Below are 25,876 nucleotides of genomic sequence, written 5' to 3'. Positions count from 1 at the left end.
TTTAGCTCATACCCTGTTAACAGATTGACAAAAATCAAGGTCCTACAGGGGATGAGCCTCGCAGAGAACAATGTGTTTCTGTGAATGAACCTGAGCACTGGAAACGCAGCGTCTGGAAGAGCAAAACAGAAAGGTGATATTTATGGATTATAGGCCTTTTGGTCGTCATTTCAATTCATGGCTATTTATCACACGTGTTGTTTTGTTCCAGAGACTCGCTGTATCACTCCTGATTACACTGATGTTACTGATCCTTGGGGATGTCAACTTCAAAGACAGAGTGTTTGTGGGATGGGATTGATTGAGCAGTTTGTGTGTGAAAGGTTGAACCCCTCTTCCCCCATGTCCTATTACTATCCCAATTAAATAATCAGAATTGCAGTAGGACTATAATGCCAACTCCAACATTCAGGAGAGAGAAACCGTATTCTACGTGACAACTGGTCAAACTGTGGGCGGATATGTTGACTCTTTTGAATATACATGTTCTTACATCTTCACTGTGGAATCATCTCAGATCAGTCATGGAAGCATCCCCCCCTTTTTTCCTTGCCAAACACAAAGCAGGATATGATGTTGATGAATACTGCATCTAAAGAGCGTGTGAATCAATAGGAGGAAATAAACAGTACAAGTATACTTTGAAACTATGCCTGTGAGAATACCGAATGATAAAATGTACAGAATATGTCTACTTTTTCAAACAATCAAAATGAGTAATGCATACCTTTGACTCTTTATCTAATAATGCCCTAGCTCTAGAACATGTTCTGACACTCTCCGAAATCACAGTATTTTTCAAGACAAAATCATATCTACAATAATCAGCATTTGTTTTTAACCATAATGAAAAATACCCCCCGAGGACGTGTTCTAAAAATAAGATGAGAAGAGAAAAGGAATAGAAGTTTGCGTTGACTCTGGGGCAGGAACGCAGCGGTCTAACATCCCATCCACAAGGCCTTCTAATGGAGACCATTAGGCCAGAGCTGATGTCTGATAAAGAGAACGATATCACTTCAAAAAACCCAAGGAACAACACATAATCCAAACAAGGTTGCTGTACATAGTAGAACCGGAGATTTCCGTGCATGTTATCCATGGGTAATGGGGGTGGGGGGTGGGGGGGGGGGTGTCAAGGATCTCACTCAGCTGATGCCTGAACAGACAAGCCACCACTGATTTCATGAGCTGCAGTAGAGGATTCTGATTACAATAAGTATCAATAAAAAGTCAATGGGACTCTGAGACATCTTTTCTCTCTCAAGAGCTTTCACTTTCTTTTTTTCTTTTTTTTCTTTTTTTTTTTTAGCAAAAATATCATGCAGTCTTTAGTTCCAAAAACCCCACGGCGGGATCTCATGTTTGTTTGTTTGTTTGTTTGTTTCAGGAGGAAAAAGAAACTCAAAGCCTTGAAATTCTTCTCTCACAATTATTCTTAAACATTCAAGTCATCCTATTAATACTTTGTACAGCAGAAAGGTCCTTCAGATTTCACACGTGTATATATAAATATAATATATAGAAATATGCATATACATATGTTCAACTTGTATATGTGTATACATATTTTGGAACTGTATCAAAGCCAATTTAATGTGCTCTCAAAATATGGCCCATGATTCCTAGTGGGATGCACATCAATTCACATAGTACAACCAGTAGATTAGGTTGAAAAATCCAAAGGTGATGGGGAAAATGACCCGAGACCACTTGTCAATGGTGCTAACATCTGCCAGATTTGGGATTTTCAACTTGAGCTTGGAGGAGCGTCGTCGTAGCCGGCAGTTGGCCCGGCTCCGCATGGCGCTCCGGTCCAGCGAATGGTGGCTGAAGCCGTCCCGGGGGGCCATGGGCTTCCTGAATTGGACCCCGGAGCTGTCGAAGGACATGACCGAATTCCGAGAGTCACTGACGCTGCTCCCCACGTCAGAAGGCATCACTTCGTTATTCATCTCCAGCGTGGTGAGGAGGATGTTTCCGTAGGCATCCACCTGTTAGGAGAGAGGAGAGATACTGGGGGTCAGGGGTGAGTTAAATGTCTTGTGATAGCCCCAAATTCCCTTTACTACTGAAGCTTATGTTACCCCTCCCACCCCCCCAAGGCTTTCAAGCTAAAGCAAAATGCAGGGATGATATGGAATGTCTTTTTTTTTTGCATGCCTCTTTCTAAATAGTTTAATCATATTTTCTTTTTACAGAAATCTAATAGTGATTTTTCTCTTGCAATAAAGTGACACAAATAATCTGACTTCATTTTGACCGCTGTCCTACAGCTCATATGATTTCTAAATAAATGTACCCCAACTTTTCTTTGTTCCTCGAGATACAGATTTCTTCGCTGTGTAAATGACCTGAAGGTGTTGGTTTGAAACGGCACGGAAATGGAGTCCTTGCAATGTGAAAGAAAAATGAAGAGAACATTAAAACGCCTATAAAATACTGGCAAATAAGCACATTTTCTAAAAATTACACAATGCATAAGACATAAAGTTAACAGGAACAACTTTGAATAAGCATAGCATTTAGTACTTCACACACAAAAACATGGGGGCTTCATTCAGTCTGACCATTTTAGCTTCTACCATTGAACATTTTCAATGCCTTTTCCTGTATTTTGATGTTTTGTCCAATTGAGATGAAAGTTGGAAAATACATGTAAAAAAAAAAAACACAAGGTAGCAGAGTGAGAATGAATGAAGCCTACAGCATTAACGTAGACAACAACCTAAATAAGAAATGAGAATGTTTATACCACTGTTGAGCTAGATGAGTCGCTACCTCAATGAAAAAGGCTATGCTCAATAAAAAGCAGTCAGTGCTTGAGGAAAAAGCAATGGATGATGGGTGGTGAATGCATATTTGGCTGTGGTGGCATCAGTATGCTTCTGGAAGATTACTTTGGGGAATATATGTGTCAGGCTTTGAGCAAAATGACTATGGCTAGGAATCTGATATGAAAAAGACAGTTGTTTTACACTTGAACTCTGATTGACACAGAGAAGCAGAGTAGAAGAGAGAGGCAGCAGATGAAGATGCAAACCTGTTCCCTCAGGCGCTTCTCTTCGTATCTTGGGCGCTCGTTGTTGGCTTTATTCAGCCTCTCATTGATTTTCTTCTGTTGCTGGGGGCCCCGGCCAAAGAACACGTAATTTACAAAGGCATATTCAAGCAGGGCCAGGAACACAAACACAAAACAGCCCATGAGGTAGACGTCGATGGCTTTCACATACGGGATCTTTGGGAGAGTCTCCCTAAGGTGGGTGTTAATTGTTGTCATGGTAAGCACCGTTGTCACACCTAAGTACAGCACACACAGAAACAAAGAATTCACAATGAGACACATGTTGGCACGGCAAGTTAACTCAAAGTTATATTTCACTTTGGTAAAACATTTATTCTTTTTAGCATGCATTCATGAATGAATCATCATCTGACCGAGGTTAGTCCAGTGGTGGATGCACTATGAAACTCACTGTCATCCATTCAGTAAAAGACTGATGTGCCAGAACATGCTCACTTCTCATAGTTAGGCATATGATCTTTGAATCTACCACAACTCCATATGGCCAATAAACTATTAATAAGGCTGTATTGTATGATGCATCATAGTCTGATTCAAGTCTTCATCAAAAGAGCTTCAGATGCAGAACTGTAAAGCCTTGGAGAGTATACATATGATTTACAAACATCTTGTGATGGGCAGTCAGGTAACTCAAAAACAATAAGAGTCTGCATTTTCCACTGGCATGAATGTATCTCAAAGTTTGATTTTTTTATTGTCATTTTTACAGGGACAATGCATATTAATCAGCATCACTGTAAATGTGCCAGTATTAGCCAGACAGCTAATTTTCAATTGTTGTTCCTGGGCATAATGTTAAAATAGCCATTAAATATTGGACAGGACACTGTGACAATACTGCAATTACAACATGGGCCATGTAAACACATTAATCTAATTATGTCAATTTGATAAATGTCATAAACATTATAAAAAATATTCAGATTGTGATTGAATCTTGTGGAGTAGTGTGACATTAGTTGTATTATTTGATGATTGTTAGGATGTTTACATACTGTATGTACAAATATATAAGGAGTAAGCATATCTCTCTGTTCTGGGATTGAAACTCATCAACTTTCAAAGTTACTTTCAGCGTTTACACCTGGTTTTTATGCCTCTCAAGCATTAGAGCTGGGCGACTTCCATAGGCGCAATATGACCAAACGGAAATCATTAATGCTGCTTGTAGCCTATGGGTGTCTGATTGATGCAGTCAGTCAGTAATCAAAGTACGAAAAATGCATGAAAGCAGGAGTATTGACAGACCATTCATTTCCCCCTACAAATGTAAACCGCTTGATGAAATTTTAATCAAAGTGAGGGCAATAATTTGACTATTGTGTGCATGAAAATGTAGTCAGTGTTCAGTGTGACAGCAACACGCTTTAAGTTACTGTGACAATGTGGCAACTTTAAACAACACAGTGGTGGCTGAGTCTTACCCAGGGCCACCCGAGCTGCAGAGGCATCATAATTGATCCAGAAAGAGACCCAGGAGAGGATGGTGATCAAGATGGAGGGCATATATGTCTGCAGGATGAAATAGCCGATGTTCCTCTTAATCCTGAAACTCAGCGACAGCCTTGGATATGAACCTTAAAGGAGAGAGGATGGAGTGATAAATTGGAGAAGTGGAAAGCAGGGAAAACACATCAGTAAAAATGAGAGAAGGGGGAAATGTTGCCACAACTTAAAGAGTTCCAAAGTCTGCACTTTGACAACGCGCAGGGTAGTCATTTCTCCATTTGTTCAGATGGAGCACTTAATTTCCCCAAAGCGATGGATTCCTTTCCAGGGACAAGTTCGATTCCAATTAAACATGGCAGAAAGTCGCAAACACGGCAGATTTTTCTGCAACCCCCTATCTCAGCAGGCAGCTCCAGCATCCCTCTGAGAATTGTCACAGAGAGCTGCTCTGCTTTTCTTTAGCACTTTCTCTGTCCTCTAAACATTACCAAAAGGGCATTTAAAAAGGTGCGTAATTGGAATGCGTGTCTTTACAATACACGAGTAAGGAGAATATATATGGTTGCGAGGTGCAGTAAGTCATTGTACATTTTGCAAGGAAAAATGTCAGCTGGTTGTGGTAAGACATTAATTGGTCTGTTGAATATACTGTAATTCAAACAAGCACAACAATAAAATGCTGATGCAAAAAAGCAATATATATCCTCAAGCCCGGCTCTCTCTGCTTCAGCTATAGTGAGATATTTACAACTACGGAGACAATATAAATTGCTATATACAGTATATATTGTTATATTCCATTCTATATATTCTATCTAGAGTTTCCGTATGCCTAATTCATCACCAAAGAAAAAAGGCTTAAGATTAAGCATGATGGTTTTAATCTTAAAGGCTATCTCCTATGAGGAACACACAGTGACAAATGACCTCATCATCTCCAGGATCCTGTAAATCTTTTAATGAATCAATACCTTAGCATACATATTTCATCAAGTCTGTGACAAATGAACAAGAACACACCAATACATCCCAGATTAATGGTGGTTAACATTACTAAATGTTAATAAATTACACCTAACTGAAACATGGGAATGACGCTTAAATTTTATTTTTGTCTCCCTCTTGGAATTGTGAAGTTATTTATGGGGTAGTAAGGGTCGGCTGGAATGAGATTACTGCTACATTCACACAAACCTTTTTTTTCCCCCCTGAATTGCTTGCACACTGCTTTTTATTGTTTTTTATGGCTTTGCAAGCTCTTGTGTTCGGGGCGAACGTCCGACCCCTTGCAAGATTCCTAACCCAATCAGTGTATGAACAATATTGCTATGCCATTGTCTATAAAATCTGACTATGACAATTTTGCGATTAAAACATGGATCATAGAGCTGCAACCATGCTGCATACCACCATGCTCAAACACACACAGCTATAGACATACTGAATGCTGAATATATAGAATGATATGTATAGTCTCAAGTAAGTCTTGCACAGTTCCTTTGCTGTGTATGTGAGGTCCTGTTATCATTGTGTGTCAGTTTGTGCTGTAATCCTTGTAAATTGTCAATATGTCTTGGCCACCAAGTCCAATTCCTGTATGTTTATTGTGCATTGTTATTACAGTTCTGACTCTGATAGAAACACAACAATGATGCTACATTTAGTGTCTTTCTTTCACTTCAGTTTAAACAGTCTGAGTACAAGTGTATCTGTAGTTACTGAGAAATAGAGCTAGCAAGCAAGGCTAAGTTTGATACTTCAGTTACACTTGTTTTCTTTGCATACAAGTCCATTTCTTATGAACATGGCCTATGTGGAAATGGCCAGCTACAATGTGCTCCATTAAACAAGCAAACTGTCTTTCTATACTTTCCAAATATAATAATGTTCCCAACACTGACAATGATGTATTTAATGCCTCCACTCACGGTGGAGAGACAGATGCAGAGGTGTTATGATTTATAGAGCAAGTACAGTAACAGTAATTTGTGCATGCAATGGACACGTTCGACCCTGTTAGGTTTTACGACTGAAGGCCTTACCTGTAGTAAACCTGACTTCCCTGGACACCAAGCGGATGTCCACAATGGAGAACTGAGGTAACTCTAGCTTGTCAACCCCCGTCACGGCGTTGTCGCCTCCTTGCCAGAAGAACACTATGTCATCTGTGGTATATCCATCTGTGTCAAGGTCAGGGGGAGTTGGCAGAGGAGTAGAGAGGGGAATGAAAACATGAGGGGTGTAAGTTCAATGGCAAAATTAGTAGGCAGACACAACCATTAAAGTTAACCATGTTTATATTGAAGCTCTGCTGCAGGAGCATAATGTGTGGAGGTCGGTTTCACAAATCAGAACCTTGTTTACATGTATTCTATATTGCCTCTAAGTCATCCAGAGCTCAGCAACCTCACAAAATATCAAGAGTCTTGTGATCTTTATAGATTGCATACTTTTAAAAATCATTGCATTGTAAGAATTTGTGGCCACATCCTAAGCAGAAATGAGGGAACCACGAACAAAAAGCAGCAGTATGTTTAATTTCTGATAGTCTTAAACACCCACAAATTAAAAGTGACACTCTGCCCTTTAATGTCACAGTCACTCTATCAGTCCACATAAAAAATAATAGAGTATGAAGCCAAAACATCATACAGTGCGTCGCTATCCGGCACAGCTTGTGAGCAGAGCAAAGCAAAATGAAACTCTGCTCCCCAAACATGAGGCTGCGCAAACACGTCACTCTATCAGTCACTCATCTTCCTCTCGTCCGCAGAAACACTCTTTGCTCCAAGAAGGAAAAAAACAACAACAACAACTCTGTATTTGCTTCAGGTTTTTGTTTTTTGTACAATACCAGCTGTAAGAAATATGCCTGTTAACTTCACAACGAAATCCATGCTAGGTATAAGCATCATGTTGGCTTAGGGCAAAACAGCACCAGCAGACATTATCATCATCACGCTATTATTAGACGACCAAGGAGAAAATGTAACTTTCATCAAGCCATCTAGCTAGCTTGATGCTGTCTAACTGGCCTTGTAGAATGAATGCCGCTATCCACACTTCTCTCTCTACTGCCTGCTCATCACTGTTTTTCAGTAACTTTCATTTAATATCTGCAACTTCTCAAATCAATTCTTGTATTTGTCACATGGCAGCTGCATTTGGGGTTGCAGGAAAGCAGGGAATGATGAGAGGAGAAGGGGTTTTGGCGGGGGGGGGGGGGTTCTGGGTAGCGTTTCTGTCAAAACATGCCCACTTGCAGCTTTGAGGGTAGTACTGTAACAAACCGGAGCAATCGTTGAGTGATTCACAATCCTATACACTCCAGACTCAAGTTAAAAGTGTCTGTGCTCCCCACTCCGCTGTCCAAATTCCTCTGGAGCTGCATCACTGCACGCTTTACGAAAAAAGTTATGCATGAATATTTATTAACATGCGTCACTTCGTATTATTCTCCTGCACATTCTCGAGAGGTACAATATAACTGGCAATGGAATCAAGTGTGACCTCAGCGGTAGATTTATGTCAATAGGCTAGTTTATGCATTCACTGCAGAGCAATTTCTCAGTCCGAGAAGTGTTACTACATTTCACATTCTACTACCCTAGTTCCAGACCCGGATGACATTACACTCACTAGGGGACCAGGATTCATTACCTTTAAATCTCTCTCTGAGGTTACAGGGTAAGGAAACGTGACATTGTCCATGAAATTGAAACAACCGGCTGGTCCTTAATCAATCAAATTGATGGTTAATGTGCTCTATTCCCAGCAGCGCAGGGCGTTCCATGAGCATAAATAGCAGATATTCTTGCAACTTTTAATTCACAGCATATCCATATTTCATTCCTTCCTGATGCCCCAAGGGTAAAGACTCAGTTTTATCATGAACAACAACAGCAACAACTATGTGGTATATTGAACAGGCATGTTGATTGATGGGGTGGTCAATGAAAATGATCAAGCAAATACAATTTTTAATTATACCACTAGCATATAATTCACCTGGACATGATTTATCTAAATTAAAGCCTTTGAAAAATTGATGCACTTTTTTTTTTTTAATATTTATTTCAATGATATTGTTTAATATCATGTCACAGTGGAATGGCTTGTTAACTATTCACCCAGAGTTCAACAACAGAAAGAGGCATTATCTTAATTATACAACAGGTAGGTTCAGCCAAGCAATCTGACTGCTCAAAGATGTGTTCCAGCCATGCTGTTAATTCCCATAAAAGCACCACTAGCCATGCTTTATTGGTTTTTATGCCAACACTTGTGATAAGCAGTAAGTGATTTTAGTCACAAATTTTTCCTGTTTTCTCCTTTTTATATTCTTATGTATGTACCTCTTAGAAGGAAACTTTTTAGACAATACACGTGTTGGTAACAGCATGAAAGACTTAATTCCCTGGAATAGCAGAACTACTAAAACTCAGCCGAGTCTCATACCTTTAGCATCACATTATGGTCTTAACCATAATCACTGTAAAAAATGCCCTTTCAGGTCTTATTGCTATATTAAAAACTGTTTCTTGGCTCTTGGTCTAGAGAACAGAACTAGCAGTGTTGTAACTCCAGTAGTCAAAATGTGAAAGAGGTGAAACAAAATCCCATTCTGTCCACAGTGTTTCAGATTATTAGACAGAATTTACCTTGTTGATCAGTGGGATAGTCTTGCACTGGTGGTGTTATGCGAGCAGATAGCTAATACTGTTCAGTGAAAGCCCAATAACATGAATGGAATGGAGAAGAAGAAGGAAAAGCAGAAAAACCTACAGTATGCAAGCCTGTATGTGGCTTTTACCTATAAGCCTTCTGTGTTCTACCTTCTCTGATGTTGTTGTACCTGCAAAGATTGCAAACTAGTACTATTGATCTGATAACAGAGATCTGAGTTTTTAGTAGTTTAAATACACTAATTATTTAGTAATTTAGAATATTGTTCTGTGTTGTAAGCAAAACTCAAAAGAGACGCATCTTCCATTCTTCTCCACCAAACTGACTATATCATTCTAATTGATTTTGACTTTCTACAAGGTTCTCTATTGTTTTAATGTCTGTGAAGCACTTTGTAACTGCTGTTTTGAAAGGTGCTATGCAAATAAACTTAATATAAAAGTTATTATTATAGTGTCACAAAACCCTTTTTCTGTTTCTATGACAAAGGTATATATGTATATATAAAGGTGTCTATGTGGCGGCCTTTTTTTTTTCTTCACAAATAATGCACTGCATGTACAGTGGGGCCCATCTGAGAACACCTCAGTCCTGTCATCAATCAGTCCTCAGTGATTGATATGATCATTTTTGCTGATAAACTTAAAACAATTCTATCCAAAGTCATTTGTGATTCCAGTGAGTTACAAAAGAGTTTTGTGTGGGGCGTATGAACATGAGTCAGTATAAATGCTCACAAATTATTGATTAAAAGTGACCATTGAAGATAAACATGTGGTGACTGTGAGCAAATATGAAACTATATTGATTTAGACAACGCATTAGGCCCATGTGATTTATGGGTTCAGAACCATGGCTACGGTCAGGTGAGGCCCCCCAAAATTAAATTTTGCTTGTGCCCTTCAAAGGTCCAGGGGTGGCCCTGTCTGTCTGTCAGACTGAGGGAACAGTAATCAATACACATCACTGAGCACTTTGAATTTTTTCTTCATTTGTCAAAGCAGTCATTGGCTTTGGAGTTAACATATGTATAACAAATGGCACACAGGGACGAGGATGCCAATAATTCCACAAATGGCTCCTTTAAAAGAGCTAAATGATCACCTCTGCCGACACATGGTGTTTAAAATGGCTCCAGAGCTGCAGATCGCAGCTTCGTTTCATATTCCATGATGAAATGCTTAGTAAAAAAAACACCTAACTACCTGTGCTTTTCAGAGGTACCATGCTGTTTTAAGGCAGTGATAACTAGTATAAACGTCTCTCTGACGTTCATGTTAAGATACTTTGGAAGGCAGCTGTAAGTTAAGGGAAGAGGGGTGAGGAGGCTCGTTTATGAGTGATGCATGGGGTGTCAAGAATAGATTAGTTTGCGTTACTCACAGCTTTCGATTTCCAGGGTGCAGTTCTGTTCGTCAAGAGGATACCTCCTCAAGTCCATCATGCAAGCAGCGGTAGTGGTTATTCTGAAAAAAAAAAAACAGGGACAGCAGAGACTTAGACAGTGCCAAAATACATGGGATGAGGACATACGCACTGTTACCTTGGTAACCTGTCTTTAAAGGCAATTTTATAGCATTTCTGCTTAATTTGATGGTGAAAAGTAGAAGAGGCAGGGAAAGGGCAAGAGAGGGACATGAACTGGATCCAAAAATGCAGCAAGTGGATGGCTGAGCCAGCGGTATAATAAACTGTTATAAAACTTACTCAAGCCATAGCTCTTTAAAAGTCATTATTTTGTAGTTGTTTTGTGAAAACATGGAAGGGGGAGCGGTAGTTCAATAATTCACTAACTAGATTTCTCTTTGTTATTCTGAGAATATTTTGGCAATACCACATTTATTATCTCAATAGGTTTCAGTGGAAGTAACGCTGTGAACTAATGTTACTTTGCTGAATCCATTTTGGATTAGGTGTGCTCAAAGACATTTGAATGCAAAATTAATGTAGCACATTCATTTTCTCTAACCGCTTAAACCTTTTCAGGGTCATGGGAGCTGGAGTCTATCCCAGCATGCATTTGGCAGAAGGCAGGGAGACAAGCTGGCCAGGTCGCCTCTCCTGTAAGTTAAGGGAGGGCCAACACACATAGACAGATGATCACATTCATATCTATAGGGAATTTAGAGTCTCCAATCCACCTGACTTGAATATGTTTGAAATATGAATGAATATGGAAGAGTCGGGCCGGGGATCAAACCCAGGTCCCTTTTGCTGTGAAGCAACACTGCTCACCGCTGAGCCACCAGGATTTAATGTTCATACAGGCCTTGTGACAATCAAATACATGCTGTAAATTTGCACCCAAAAAAACTTCATGAGGCGGGACTTCAATCTCGTGAAACTCTCTCAGGAGAGGAACAGCAAAAATGAATGGCCCTACCTTGAAAATTTGTTTTATGTTCATTTTTATTTTCTCACTGTAGCTTTATCGAAACAGGGTTGCCTTATGATAAAATAATTTTACATTACTTCCAAATCCTGTAAACATAACACAAACATAACATTGGTTATAGCTGGTTGCAAGTTTATAGTTTATACTCTTTCCAAATCTGAAGAAAAAAGATACCGGTTTGCTTTCTTTAATTTATGCAGGTTTATCCTACTGTATTAGGGAGGCATGAGTTGATGAAGTCAGTGTAAGCCACAACAATATCCCCCAAAAGCCCTATCAGCTCTATGCATACAGTTTGGTGATTTTCTGTTTTTGAAAAGGTGAAATAATGATGATTTTGATTATTTGAGTCTAACATTCTTGGGGAGCAATGTGGAGAGTTATTGTCTTTTATTTGGATCACTTTCTGCTCTGCACCTGTATGAGATTTTCTGGATGTGCGTTTTTATTGCTACTTCCTAGAAGTGAATTTCTGCCAGGTAGGTTTATAAATGATGTATGCATAGCAGCATATTCAATTTCAATAAATCCAGTAGCCCAGGAAAACAGCACTGGCCACAAATTATACATGTAGGAGTCTTTGGCATTTAACTGAGATATTTACTGGTGCAGCACATTTTAGTAATTACATTTGTGCTGTTCATACCAGCTGGTATGTGTTCATCATACCAGCTTTCACTCGCTTTCTGCCCTCCTGTGTAAATGAAATAGAAAAATTAATTTTCAACTCATCATCTCTGTGTCAGAAGCCACCAGCATATTCACAGTGGAAGTTCGATGTGCACAGTTTATGTTGCAGTGCATGTTACAGGATGACGAGAAGTGGTATAAAGATTTACCATTTAAAGCACATTTTACATTTTGGATAAATTATGTATCATGCTTTGGCCAATGCCACCGATGCTGCTACAGTCTGCTGTCTAACAAATTTACATCAATGTAGCAAACAAATGCACACAAAAATCTACGCATACAGAATTAGTAATAGATAATGAGCTGTTTGCATTTTGAAAGATATTGCTTAAAGACAGAGAGCGCTTGTAAATTGGTTATGGTGGGGTGAACAAAGTGCTGTCTGAGGGTAATTGGAAAACAAAATATGGTCTACTGAAGTCGACTGGGTCAGATTAACACACAGACATGTGGGGCTCCTGGGCCCATGATAGTAGAAGGCACCAGAAGGTTAGAGAAAAAAATAAATAAATAAATATTTATTATTCGCAATGACACTGAGCTGCATTCTGCTGCACAAGCATTAAGCTGCCCAAGCTGCATTCTGTTCTGCTATACTGTACCTCTCTGCTGTCTCAAAACGCTCCTCTACTGAGAGTATACAGCAGGGCTGCTACAGATACACAGTATGAGCGGACAACACCCTGCTTAATTACAGTAATAGGAAATGTCACTTGGCAATCAAGTTTAAAAAATGCATTTACAGCCGATTGCAAACTCAGCTGCAGCTATATTTTTCAAAAGTAGTTATAAAGTAGTCAAACACCAGAAATATCACCAGTAAACATTGTATAGGCTGTATAATGGACAAAGTTGATAAATTTGCTATACGTAGTAAAGGTCTGATTTGTAGGACTAACCTGCCATGGCAGGTTAGTCAGTCGCATTCTCAGCAGTGATGCAATGAAAGTAAAAACTGCACTCAATAAGCATTTCTTTGCACTGGATATTTCAAGTCAACATTAATGACATAGCCATTAATAACATCTATATCATTCAGAATTGATATGCATATTGGGTGGTATGCAGTTACAGTAACTGCTCAATAAGTCTAATCACAACAAAATGTAATATAATGGAAGCTATCTGTCTACCAACACATTATAACCAGGGCCCATCATGCCTTTACCCTATTGTTAATAGAGACTGCATTTAAACTGCCACAAAGGTTCCTAACCAACCAGGATCAAAACGAAGGTATGCCATTTTGGTGTCATCAAGCCGTGATTCCAACTTTGTTTTTTGGGGGTTTTCTTGTTTGTCTTTTACCTCAGTACTGTGTCATGAGAGGAGGTGTTCACAGAATTGTCAGTCTACACCTGGCCCAACACTTATTTGAGCTGTGTAAGGCCATTTCTCTACAAATCGTACATTTGTTTGACTCAGCACCAAAGAAATAGGATGTGCTCAAGGACTATTAGAAACAAACTGTTATATATCCACTTTGGGGGAAAAAATCACCTTAAATTTGTCATTCAATATCTCTTAATAGATGAGCCAGCCAGTATTATCATTTTGTCAACCAAGGACTTGACTTGTTGTGCATTGACAAATAGGCAATTCCAACAATATAGGAGAAGCCAGTGAAAAGTTTAGTGGGATGGTATAATAGAAAACATGGGAGAAGCAAATAATCCCCACATCACGGCGGAGAGCAGGAGGAAATAATTAAATTTTGGCCCATGCGCCTCCTCAGTGTAGAGAGAAACAGTTTCTAGAGTGTGATAGCGAAAAAAAATCACAAACTACTCAGAAAGGAACCAGCTAATTGACACTTCAGTGCAAAAAGCAGGAATGCCAGACTTCTCACAGAGTTTAGAACAGACAGACAGTCATTATTTAGCACCAAATTGCAGACAAAAAGCAGATTTTGAGGTTAGGACAAGGTGTGATAAGAGGTTTAGAGTGCATAGAGATCAATGTTAACAGACAAACTCAAGTTGTGGTGTCTACAGTTTGGACTTTTGAGTTACCCATAACAGACAGAAAGACAGACAAGTTGGAGAGAATGATTAGCAAGAAAATGGCTAGGAGTGCCACGCTGCCTTAGCAATGCAGCACTGTATGAGAAGGGGTGTCTGAGATACTATCTTGTCTCAACAAGAAAATCAAATGTAAGACTGCTAACAAAATCTAAAGACAGAACAGTTACAGGTGCAACACCTTGCAATTGGACAGAAATGATCCCTTAAAGAAGCTATAAGTTGTTCTGACAATTAATAATAATATATGTTTAAGAGTGGGTGCAACTTATTTTTTAAAATAGCAGCAATCTAATTTTGGAAACACTTCATTTTATCATTACCATATCGGCTAAATCACAAAAGGTGCACTAAAATGGAGTAAAGAATACTTTGGGACACATATAATTCACTGGAGGTCAAACAAAATTGGAATAATCTCCCTGTCTGCCACCACCGGGCTCCTGGAGTGGTTGATGTCATCACAGCAATAACCAACAAGGTAAAGGGTATCAGGAGAGAGAGGAGGAAGGTAGACTATTGGTACAAGGTGCCACAAGGAACTTGAGTATGAGTTGAAAGTGTGTAGAAAGGTCTGGCAAGGCAAGACAAATGTATCAATAATACTCAGTTTGTTTGAATGAGTGAATGACAGCTGAATGGTCTCACATCAGAAGATTATTTAGAGTATTTAACAAATTAGAAGTTCATGTTTCACTTTAATTAACATGGAGGGGTGGAGCTAACCAACAACAACATAAAAAAAAATCCCATCCAACACGTACAGTGTTTTTAGCATTAGGGAACCAAATTGGAAAAAAGGATAACTACATAAATCTTAACAATGGAGTAAAGATCAACACAACCAACTATCCTACATGAAACGTACATGACTGCACACATATTACATTCTCTTGTTTAAAGACCACTAGCATTGTATTGTGGATCTGTAATGCTCCATTAACTATCTACCAAGTCACATGAGAGCAAGCTAATGTAAAAGCACATTACAATATAATCCAGAAGATAATTAATGAGAACTTGAGACTGATACAATTCAAATTATTCAACAGAGTTTAGTATTCCCACCCCACCCCACAGGTACCATAACATTGTGTGTGTGTGTGTGTGTGTGTGTGATGCATCTATTCAAACAGCAGTCACCATTAGTGTGTGGCTACAGGTGTTTAGCAGCAGAGCTGTTTTTAAGTCTTTTGGTGCAAGTCCAAGTCAAGTCTCAAGTCAATCAGGGCAAGTCCAAGTCAAGTCTCAAGGCTTCCTGGGCTTACTGTAAGTCTTCATAATTGCAATTCAAGATGCAAGTCTTTCAGGTCTGTGAATGCTGACCATGCCCATTACAATGACATGGGACCAGTTATTGTGTTTTGTAAGTTTTCCTTTCAAAGCTTTATTCTATTATTTTTCTTTGTTGCAGACCTGGCTGGAACATGACATTAGACAGTCGATAACACCATAATAGCAATGATCCCATGTACAGAGATGGAGTGAGGGGATTATTTTTCCAGCTGCATTCTAATGCTACCGTCCCTTGCAGTTTGAGGGCTTTTATTTTACAACTTTAATTTTGCTGGCTAACTTGATGCCCACTCACTGGGTTCAGAGGTATCAAACACAAGGCAGAGTCCAGTTGGGGATGAGGTCAGGATATGATTGGCATGCCTGGTGATTGATGACATATGCGGTTTCGATAGTGAATGTCCATTATCACAAACAAACTGAATGAATGATGAAGTGGCGTATGAATTTGGCCGAGCGCCAGGATACTGTGAGTCGGCTGTATAGGATTTAGCAGACATTGATCTGACCGTATTTCCTATTGCAAATGAATGTAATGACTCAACTTACATTGGCCAGAATGCAAAAAGACAATCAATTGTTAAACTGAAGATCCAGATTCAATCAAGGCTGTCAGACGCGACAATCCATTCACAGCGACCTCCTGGGTGTGTGTTACCAAGCTGTATCCAAGCTGCTTTTAAGGATTGCACAATTGGGAAGGACAATAAGAAAGGGAGAAAGTGTGACGGCCGTGGAAACAGGAGACTTACAGGGAATTCTTCACACAAATATTGTAATTATTTCCTATCAGACATTGTTGGACAAAATGGACTACTTGGACAGCTTAACTTTAGATTTATTATTTTGTATTTATTTTCTTGTTTCTTCTGTTGGCCACTTTCATCCCAGTGCAGCTGGAGGCTTGTCGTTGTGTTTATGCATCAAGGCATTTAGGCCTATATCACACACACACACACACACACCTAAGAAGCATGTGACATCCAACTGCACATAAATTTTGACTTATTTTACATACATTATTCTTGCAAAGTTTGACTTAAATGCATGCATCTCCAAATACAAATAAAGTTCTACGTAATAGGCTAAATATCATTTCAAATAATCCAAACTCATTTTTCGCATTCAATCGACGGCTTGGCCCGCTGTTTCTCCTCCACCAATCAGAACACGGCTTTGCTTCACCATTCTAACTGATTATGAGATCATTGGAGGGAGCTGGACTCTACCAATCAGAGCCTGTCTCAGGTTCACCTCCTGCTGAAGCGAGTCTGCCAGCCAGTCCAAACGGTGGTCTGGCGGTTGCGGTTGAGACTCGGTTCGCCAACCACTGAAGCAAACCTGCCACCCAGTCCAAACAGTTGGTGCTCCTCATTAGTATAGTGGCTAGTATCCCTGCCTACCGCACAGTGGCCAGACCGGGGTTCAGTTCCCCGACAGGGAGGCAAGCTTCCCTGAATTTCCCCAAGGGGATTAATCAAGTGCTATCTTATCTTACCTTATCTTATCTTATAGGGTTGAAGGCCCTTGTCAAAGTCCACAGTAAGAGCTTTACCAGGGGCTCCAGGGAATGCAGTGGGTGCTGCCACTGCTGCTTTTGCTGCTGCAGCAGTACCATTAAGCCAGGTGGTATTAGTCAGTAGTGGCAAGCAACAACACTGCTGCTGCTGCTGCTACTACTACTACAGCTGCTGCGGCTGTATAGGCCTAGTAGTGGTAGTTCCAGTAGTTCTCATTACAGTTATCTGGAATATTTTAAAGTAGCATTTTGGCTAGTCATAATGTAATGAGAGATATTGTAAATTGGCATTTAAGATATCGCTAATTACATTATGACCTGTCAAAATGCTAATTTAAGATATCTCTAATTACATTATGACCTGTCACAATGCTAAATTAAGATATTTCTCATTTCATTATGACCAGTCGAAATGCTAATTTAAGATATCTTTTATTACATTATGACTAGTCAAAATGCTAATTTAAGATATCTCTAATTACGTTATGACTAGTAAAAATGGTAATTTAAGATATCTTTTATTACATTATGAGTAGTCAAAATGCTAATTTAGGATATATTTTATTACATTATAACTAGTCAAAATGCTAGAGGTATCAAACACAAGGTAGAGTCCAGTTTGGGATGAGGTTGGGATATGATTGGCATGCTTGATTGATGACATATGTGGTTTTCGATATCCCATATCAAAAACAAACGGAATGAATGATGACGTGGCATATCGATTTGGCCGAGCACCAGGATTTAGCAAAGATACAAGAGTACAGAGAATATCACCAGTAGATCCTGGACCTTCGTTTGCATGGTGAACGATTCAAGGGTTATTTCAGGCTTTCAGGCTATGTGACATGCGGTGCGTTTGCAGCGTTTCAAAAAGTTGAGATATTTTTATCTCAGGACGCCATGGTTGCGCCTGAAAAAGAAGACAGCTCGCAACGCGCGCCCACATTGAAAATAATGGATTTGCCAGACTAATCTCACAGAAAAACGAGAAATGAACACGACATGTTAACAGCAAATTACGTGTTGGTGGAACGTAAAGTATTACATTTACGTTTTCCCAGCACAAAACGGTTACATGAAGGAGACACGACTATAAACAGGACGTAGTGTCACATTGAAGTAGCACAGTGGAAAGTAAGGGCGATGTGGTTGAGGATGGCAGATGGGTGTATACCTTAGCCTTCAATGTCGGCGACCGGGGTTTGATTCCCAGTGTTTTCAAAGGACATTTCAACCGTAAGTCACATCTGAATTTTTAACAAACATTTTTCTTATTTAACCATGACCAAACCATTTCTCTAACCTTAACCAAGTTGTTTTACTTGCTTAAACTTTACCATAACCTTAACCCTAACCTTAACCAAACTTGTTTTACTTGCCTAAATTTAACTGTTAACCAACCTTTTGGACGTAATTAAATTTGTGGCAGAGAAACGTATTTAAATTTGTTGCAGGGAAACGTAATTCAATTTGTGGTGGAGAAACGTTATTTTCCCATAATACGTGTCCACAGCACGTAAATCACTATTTTAGAGATTGTGTTCATTACACATATTTGTGGGAGATCATGTTGGATTTGCGCACGCAAATGACGGCGCATGTGTTCATGGGTTCACATTTTTAGTGGCTTTGGTCAGTACAATAAATTATAATGTCACACTCATACCGTTACATAAAATAATCACACAGCAAAAAAAAAAATTGTTTTGTTGAGGAGGCTGATTGCACAAGTGACAATTGGCCATTGGCATAAAGGTGCATTTCATTCATTTTTACAGGCTTAGCAGTTCTGACCATGCATTGGTGCAGTTAGTGCCAATATTACACAACCGCTGAAAGCAGTCTGGAGGTGGATCCAAGCACTACAGACAGGGAGGCCTTCAGATATGTGAGCAATAGTTTTGACACCTACACACAGTCTACTCCTGTATCCTTTTCTGTGAGGCAGCTTGCTTACCAAAGAAGATCATTGTACTACTACAATGCTATGCCAATTGTTTAATAAACTGAGGAAGATCAAAGAGCAGATTCACAGGAATGGGAAGAGAGGAAGAACACCTGGCAAAAACCCAGCTCAGCAAGGCCACCAATGCACCCAAGTCCCAGTACAGCGCCAAACTGGAGAGTCAGTTTGCTAATGATCATTCAGGCTCTCAACTCACGGGCAAGCTACAGAAAAACGCCTGCACACCAGACCCCACACTTTCCAGTGACTTCAACTTCCATCATCCATCAGCCTTCAGACCCAGCCTCCTCCCTCATCATCACAAAAACTTTGCCATTGATAGATGGTGCTTAATAGGCAAAAATTCAGCTACATCATCTCTCAACTAAATAAAAATGATAATTTAAACTGGGTTTTAAAAAAACAAAAGTAATTCCAGGAGAGCTGTTTTCCAGATTTGCCTTGAATTTGTGTAGCCACACATTCACAATCATGCCTCCCTTTCTTTTTTTTTGTAACCAAATTTTATTCAACAATCTGCACATATGATGAAACAGTATTACAGATTCATACTTTTCTTTTTAGACAGTAATATCCCCCCATTATCTCCTCTTAGCCCCCCAGCATTCCCCTCCCTGCTCATAGAAACAAAATAATAATAAGTAAATACAATAGATAATAATAACAACAATAATAATAATAATAATAATGGAATAATTTAAATAAATACAGATGACAAAATAAATGCCTCCCTTTCATTCACAAACTACGAGCCATGGCCACTTTTGGGGAAAACACTGAGGAGAGAAAACATTCCCTACTGTAACATTAGCTGTTTGATAACTTGCTTCTGCCATTCAATAAATGTAAAAAGTTATCAAATAAACCCAGTCTCATTAAACCCAGTACATTAACTGTACTAATGAGCTGACATCACACTAGAATGAATATTATAATGAGATATTATTCATGGGACTGGTTACCAAAAAGTAAGCACCTTACATTTACTTCAAGTGAAACGGTGTACACTCATCATCATCTGAGAAGGCTACAGCAAATGTAATGTTCATTCATTTTCTTTACCCAGTTATTCCTATTCAGGGTCCTGGGGGGCTTGAGCCTATCCCAGCATGCACTGGGCAGAAAGCAGGGGAAACCCTGGACAGGTCGCCAGTCCATCATAGGGCGAACACAGATACACAGACAATCATTCACACTCACATTCACACCTTAATTTAGAGCCTCCATTCCAAGTGACTTGCAACTTTGGATTGTGGGAGGAAACCGGAGCACCTGAAGGAAACCCATGCAAACTCCACTGAGCCACTGTGCCACCCATATGTTAACAAATTTAAATTGTAAATTATGATTGAATATTTACAGTTTAAAATTAATAGGAAAGTGGCCAGCTGACAATCTAAACATTATATAAAAATATATAATGTGTATGTAGGGTGCACATTTTTCCAACATCTGTGAACATCTCAATAAAAGCAAAATGCTAACTGGCTAAGGCTAACGGTAATTTCTGTGCTGTTAGCATTTTGTGACCCTCGATCAAATCACTTGCAGTTGTCTGACAATAGAAATGTATGGGTAACACTTTACAATAAGGGTCTAAGTTAAGGGTTAGTTAATGCTTAATAAGGGTTAGTTAATGCTTAATAAGCATTAACTAACCCTTAATTAACAGTTAACTAATGTGTAATTTACTAATGGTGTTCATGTTAACTAAAGTATTAATTTATACATTATTTAATAGTTTATAAAGATGACTATTCAATAATGTATAAATTAATACCTTAGTTAACATGAACACCATTAGTAAATGATTACCAGACACATTAGTTAACTGTTAATTAAGGGTTAGTTAATGCTTATTAAGAATTAACTAACCCTTAACTTAGTGACCCTTATTGTAAAGTGTTACCAATGTATGTCATGACAACACCTGTATTATGTTGTACACTATGTTGAAAGACAAAATAAGTGATCAAAGATAGAGTTGGAGGCCACAGAAAGTTGTTTTTTTTAGCATTGCTGGCAATGGTGAGAACCGATCTATAGCCTGCATGAGTACGTCAGAATATCAGAATTGTGGCAATATTGATAGTGCCATAGATTTGCTTCTGTATGTGAGGGCTTTACTCCGAGCTGTCACTCACCTCCACACTCATTGCCACTGGCTGGGTGGGAGCGAGGGGAAAGGGGGCTAAGTGTGTTCATCTTCCTGTTTTCCTTCAAACCTACCTACCTCAGCTTTAAGGTAAAACCGCAAAACAACATTGATCTAAAGTAGTAATTCCTTAGGTGAACATACAGTAGTTGTTGGAAACAGTAACACCAACTCTGCTCTGCTGTTTTTGTTTTGCTAAGTCTGGGATTCAGGATTTGCTACAGCAAAATGATGCCATGACACCTAGCCTGGTAATTTTGAAAACTGCAACTACTCTGTGTTGGTTTCATGCCTCTCCCCGGGGGGCTGTTTTGGTATGCACAAACACTTGGTTGTTGCAGAAGGCTAGCATATTAGCCAGTTAGTTAGCAAACTCTGCTTTCCAAAAGTTGAGCAAACTGTGGCTGCAGAGAGCAATGCTACTGTCGAAAATGTAATGGACAACAACATTTTCAACCACATTTTATCGAGTCCACACTTCAGCCATATTTGTTTGAACAACAATACACTGCGGAGGAGATTTTTGTAAAGGAGGCAAGAACGAGCTACAAGTCAAGCTGCTGCCTCGGGGGAAGGTGTCACTGGGACAGACGGAGGAGCTGGAGAGGCACCGGGTAACAGTGACTAGTGTGGATATTGCACAGCCGTGCCCACAGAGACTGAGAGTATGCTGCATTGAATGGGACCGTGCACAGTTTTTGCTTGAATTCTTGGCTGACAAGGAACAGGGATCATTGTGTGTTACTCAACACCAACTTTTCGACATACACAGCAGCATCTTAGAAACATTCCTCCGCACAACCAACAGGATTAACTGGGGAAAGAGAAAGGCACCAGCTGGATCGAGAAGGTAAATGACAACATAACAGGTAAGTTCCTTCAACTGGCTACACTATGCTAACTTGACAAATACTATGCACAACATAAACTGACTGATTCTGTACCTGTACCTGACCCCGACCTATGGACTGTGCATATCTGTGTAATTGCATGCACTTTGCTATGCTTTATGCTGTGCTATGACTTTTTGCACAATAACTCTTTACGCCTTTGTTGCCTCAGCTTTCGCTTAGACAAAGTATGTAAACTTTCCTTGGGTTTTGACCTAGTCTTACAAGCGAGCGCTAAACAACGGACAGGCATTTTCAGTTCAGTTTTTCTGTTTTTATTTACCGTTTCTAGGTCTCATTGCCAACTATCGCTAGGCTAGTCCAGCTAAGGTACTGTAGCTATCGTACTGTGCCAAGTAAACAATGTATTTCTCTCCTCTCGTGTCTTGGTTGACCACACCATTTTTGAACTAGCCACACCCTGACATAATGCCATTGGTCTAGACTCTAGAGATGTATCTAGTGCTCAGTGTAACTCAAGGCATGCATTTCTGCAACCTGGCTACTCTATTTCTCTGGTGAAATTGGTACACGGCAAGGTTTCCAGACTGATAAGCTTTCTGAAATCCTTGAACCCTTTTCTGTTACACAAGTAAATCATATGGTTTGAAAGTATTTGCAATAAAGTATAAATCACAAACTTGTCCTAGTCGTTTTCATATGGATGTCTTAAAAAGTGGCTGCCACTCTTCTTCTACACCTCTTCCCTGTGTGGTGAGGCCCCAATGGCTCTAATGTTTTACAGCTCACAGGAAAGAGGTGTAGAAGAGTGGCAGCCATTTTGAAGACATCCTTATGACACAAAGGTGAGATTTTATACTTTATTGCAAATATTTTCAAACAATAGGATTTACTCGTGTAACAGAAAAAGATTGAAGGATTTCAGAAAGCTTATCAGATTGGCAAACATTGGTCTGGAAACCTTGCCCAAATTAAGTCAAAGTGCCGCCAAGATTTTATACACACGTTTTTTTTAATGGAACGACTTGGCACTGTCGTTCCATTAAAAAACTGGCACTGGCACTACACTGTGTGGGTGCCAGTCCCAACAGGGCTATTCTGGATGTATGGGCATGGTTAAGCAAGTTTATGTCCATTAAAACTCCTGGTGTCACCTTCCTTTAATAGGCTTAGTTATGAAAAATTATGAAAATACATGTTTGCTTTGCCCTACAGATGAGCACAGCTACTAGTAGAGACTTGCTATCTTGATAGTGTGTCTGCACAGCCACAGTGTGTCAAGTACAGCCTTCAATGGATGGAATGGGATATTAAAAGTGGTGCCAAATTGGCTTTGGGCAGTCAGAAAGTTTTGCATTTTTTACTTCTAATTTCGATATCTCGCATTAGTCACCTTTCCATTAAACTTGTCAACTTTCTCTTCTAAGTCTATCATCCAAACTTCCTGGGTCTTAATAAAATGGTATGTTATGACTCCCTAAAGAGTTATGTTACCTTTGAGTAGAAATATATAGTTAATTGGATTTTGAACTTCATGCAGCTGCTAATGGCTATGCCATGTCTGCGACTAGTTGGAATTGATGTGCTTTGCTGGGAGACACATTCATCATTCACGTTGATAAGTCTATGTGTGGATAGACTTCTATATACATCTTAATTGTGTGACCGACACTGAATTATGAATTGCAGTGTTTTGTTAATGGCTGGAATGAAGTAGAGAAAGAGAATAAATGGAGGCAGTAGACCCCTAACAGGTTAGTAGGCTAGTGTCTATGTTTCCTGCATACTGTACATCCTCACCATGCTGTGTAACCTACATTCAAATCCACATTCAGTTTAAACTTCACGCTTCTCTTAAGCCCTACTCCATGCTGGACACAGTTTTTTGGTTTTTTTTTTTTGCAATTTGGAATTCCCTGTAAAGCGGTCATATTTTTCTTCTCCTTTGAAATTTCTGGCAAAATAAAGGCTGCGCCAGTGGGACACCCAAGGTTAGAAATGCATTTTCTGAACTTGCTAGCTGCCAAGCATATAGTCCACTGGTGTCTTATGTAGGCTATAAGGTGAGCTTGGTCTGTGATGCAGTGTATCCATTTTTCCAACAAACTGCTAGTATTTAACACCTACTTCCTGACATGAGTAAAGGGGATGAGGGTTTACAGCTTAGTTAGTTTCTGTAGATCTCAGGTTTTTTTTGGTTTTTTGTAAAGTTAGCTACACTTGCTGTTAGGGCTGCAACTAACGATTATTTTCATTGTCGATTAATCTGTCGATTATTTTCTCGATTAATCGATTAGTTGTTTGCTCTATAAAATGTCAGAAAATGGTGAAAAATGTGGATCAGTGTTTCCCAAAGCCCAAGATGACGTCCTCAAATGTCTTGTTTTGTCCACAACCCAAAGATATTCAGTTTACTGTAATAGAGGAGTAAAGAAACCCGAAAATATTCACATTTAAGAAGCTGGAATCAGAGAATTTTGACTTATTTTTCTTAAAGAATTACTCAAACCGATTAATCGATTATCAAAATAGTTGGCGATTAATTTAATAGTTGACAACTAATCGATTAATCGATTAATCGTTGCAGCTCTACTTGCTGTGACATTTCATGTCATGTACACTGTGGGAATGCCTAGTTTACAGGTACTCTTGTGGGACATCAGTGAAGACGGTGGAATTTGTTTTTCATACCCTGCAATGGTCCTGTACCTGTATCTATTGCCAGATTTGCATTTACCCATAGTCTCATTCTGGGGTCCAGGATGCAGAAAAAGTGTCACCTTATCTTACCGTATGTGGAAAACACATTGTCTTATCGTAGGTAGGCCCAGCAAAGATAGGCCAGTGACCCATTTTAGTCCATGGCGATATTTTTTTGTTACAGGTTTTCAAACAGATACACTGATGCACTCCTACAATCTGACTAGTTTAGCCATAGGGTAGTGACTGCATGTACGGGGAATGGATCAGTCCAGGCTCAAAACAAGATCAGTGGGAAATTAGGACACAGTTGTAAAGCAGAGATGATGTCGGTTTGTATAGAATCGGCTGATCAACACAAAAAACACAATTCAGCACAACCCAACACACAATTAAATCACTAAAAGCAGTGAAAATCTGGTTAATAAATCACAAACACCAGCATCAGCACATTCCACACTGAACCCTAGTGAATGGATGTAGATAGGTGAGAGTCCACAAACCCAGTGCAGCACAAGGTGCAGTAGTGTGTGTAATGTGATTGTGTGAAATGTCCACAGTTCGTATTTTACCATACTCAAGAGTGTAGCATAGGGGATAGATTCAAACAGGCAGTCCTTCCAAGAAAACCGAGGGAGAATATCTTCTGCATTTAAGAAGATCTTCAGGGGTCAAACTTTAGAGGCTTGGCATCCAAATGGATTAAATTGAGAATACCACTGCTACTACTACTAATACAGTTATGTCTTCTGTACCTCAGAAATGCTCACACTACCCTTGGGGAGAGTCAAAAGTTCCAACAATACCAAGTGCATGCATACTGGAGAGTCATAAAGGTACTAAAATCGCAGTTACATGTAGATTATGTGCTGGCTAATTACTGTGCATTGCTGAAAAATGATCTGGAGGACAGATTCAAGGTGGTGAAAGAGCTGGATGCCACCTGCCAGTTGCCCATTAGTGTTGTAGCTTATGGTAACAGTAGACCTGTGTGCAGTAACATGGTTTTATGATGTGGTGTGAGGGCTGCTTGGGTAGTCGGCATAGAAATAGTCAG

General features: G+C 39.5%; 1 protein-coding gene across 1 annotated transcript in view; it reads right to left on the bottom strand.

Annotated features, from left to right (window-relative positions):
• Nucleotides 1–1,640: 1,640 nt before the first annotated feature.
• Nucleotides 1,641–25,876, bottom strand: part of gabrb4 (gamma-aminobutyric acid type A receptor subunit beta4) — a 66,409-nt gene continuing 42,173 nt past the window's right edge. Inside the window, exons 4-8 of the mRNA XM_071528163.1 lie at nucleotides 10,604–10,686; nucleotides 6,577–6,714; nucleotides 4,510–4,662; nucleotides 3,044–3,300; nucleotides 1,641–1,994 (exon numbers count right to left, since the gene is read on the bottom strand). Coding sequence (XP_071384264.1) covers nucleotides 1,641–1,994; nucleotides 3,044–3,300; nucleotides 4,510–4,662; nucleotides 6,577–6,714; nucleotides 10,604–10,686 — 985 coding nt within the window. The remainder of the gene's footprint in view (nucleotides 1,995–3,043; nucleotides 3,301–4,509; nucleotides 4,663–6,576; nucleotides 6,715–10,603; nucleotides 10,687–25,876) is intronic.

This window comes from Centroberyx affinis, unplaced genomic scaffold (assembly GCF_046629955.1).
Source record: "Centroberyx affinis isolate AG114_WGS23_722 - 3 ecotype Tasmania unplaced genomic scaffold, CSIRO-AGI_Caff_v1 ptg001629l_1, whole genome shotgun sequence".
Lineage (NCBI taxonomy): Eukaryota > Metazoa > Chordata > Actinopteri > Beryciformes > Berycidae > Centroberyx > Centroberyx affinis.
Note: the sequence above shows the minus strand (reverse complement) of the source record. Positions and strands in the feature narration are given on the sequence as shown.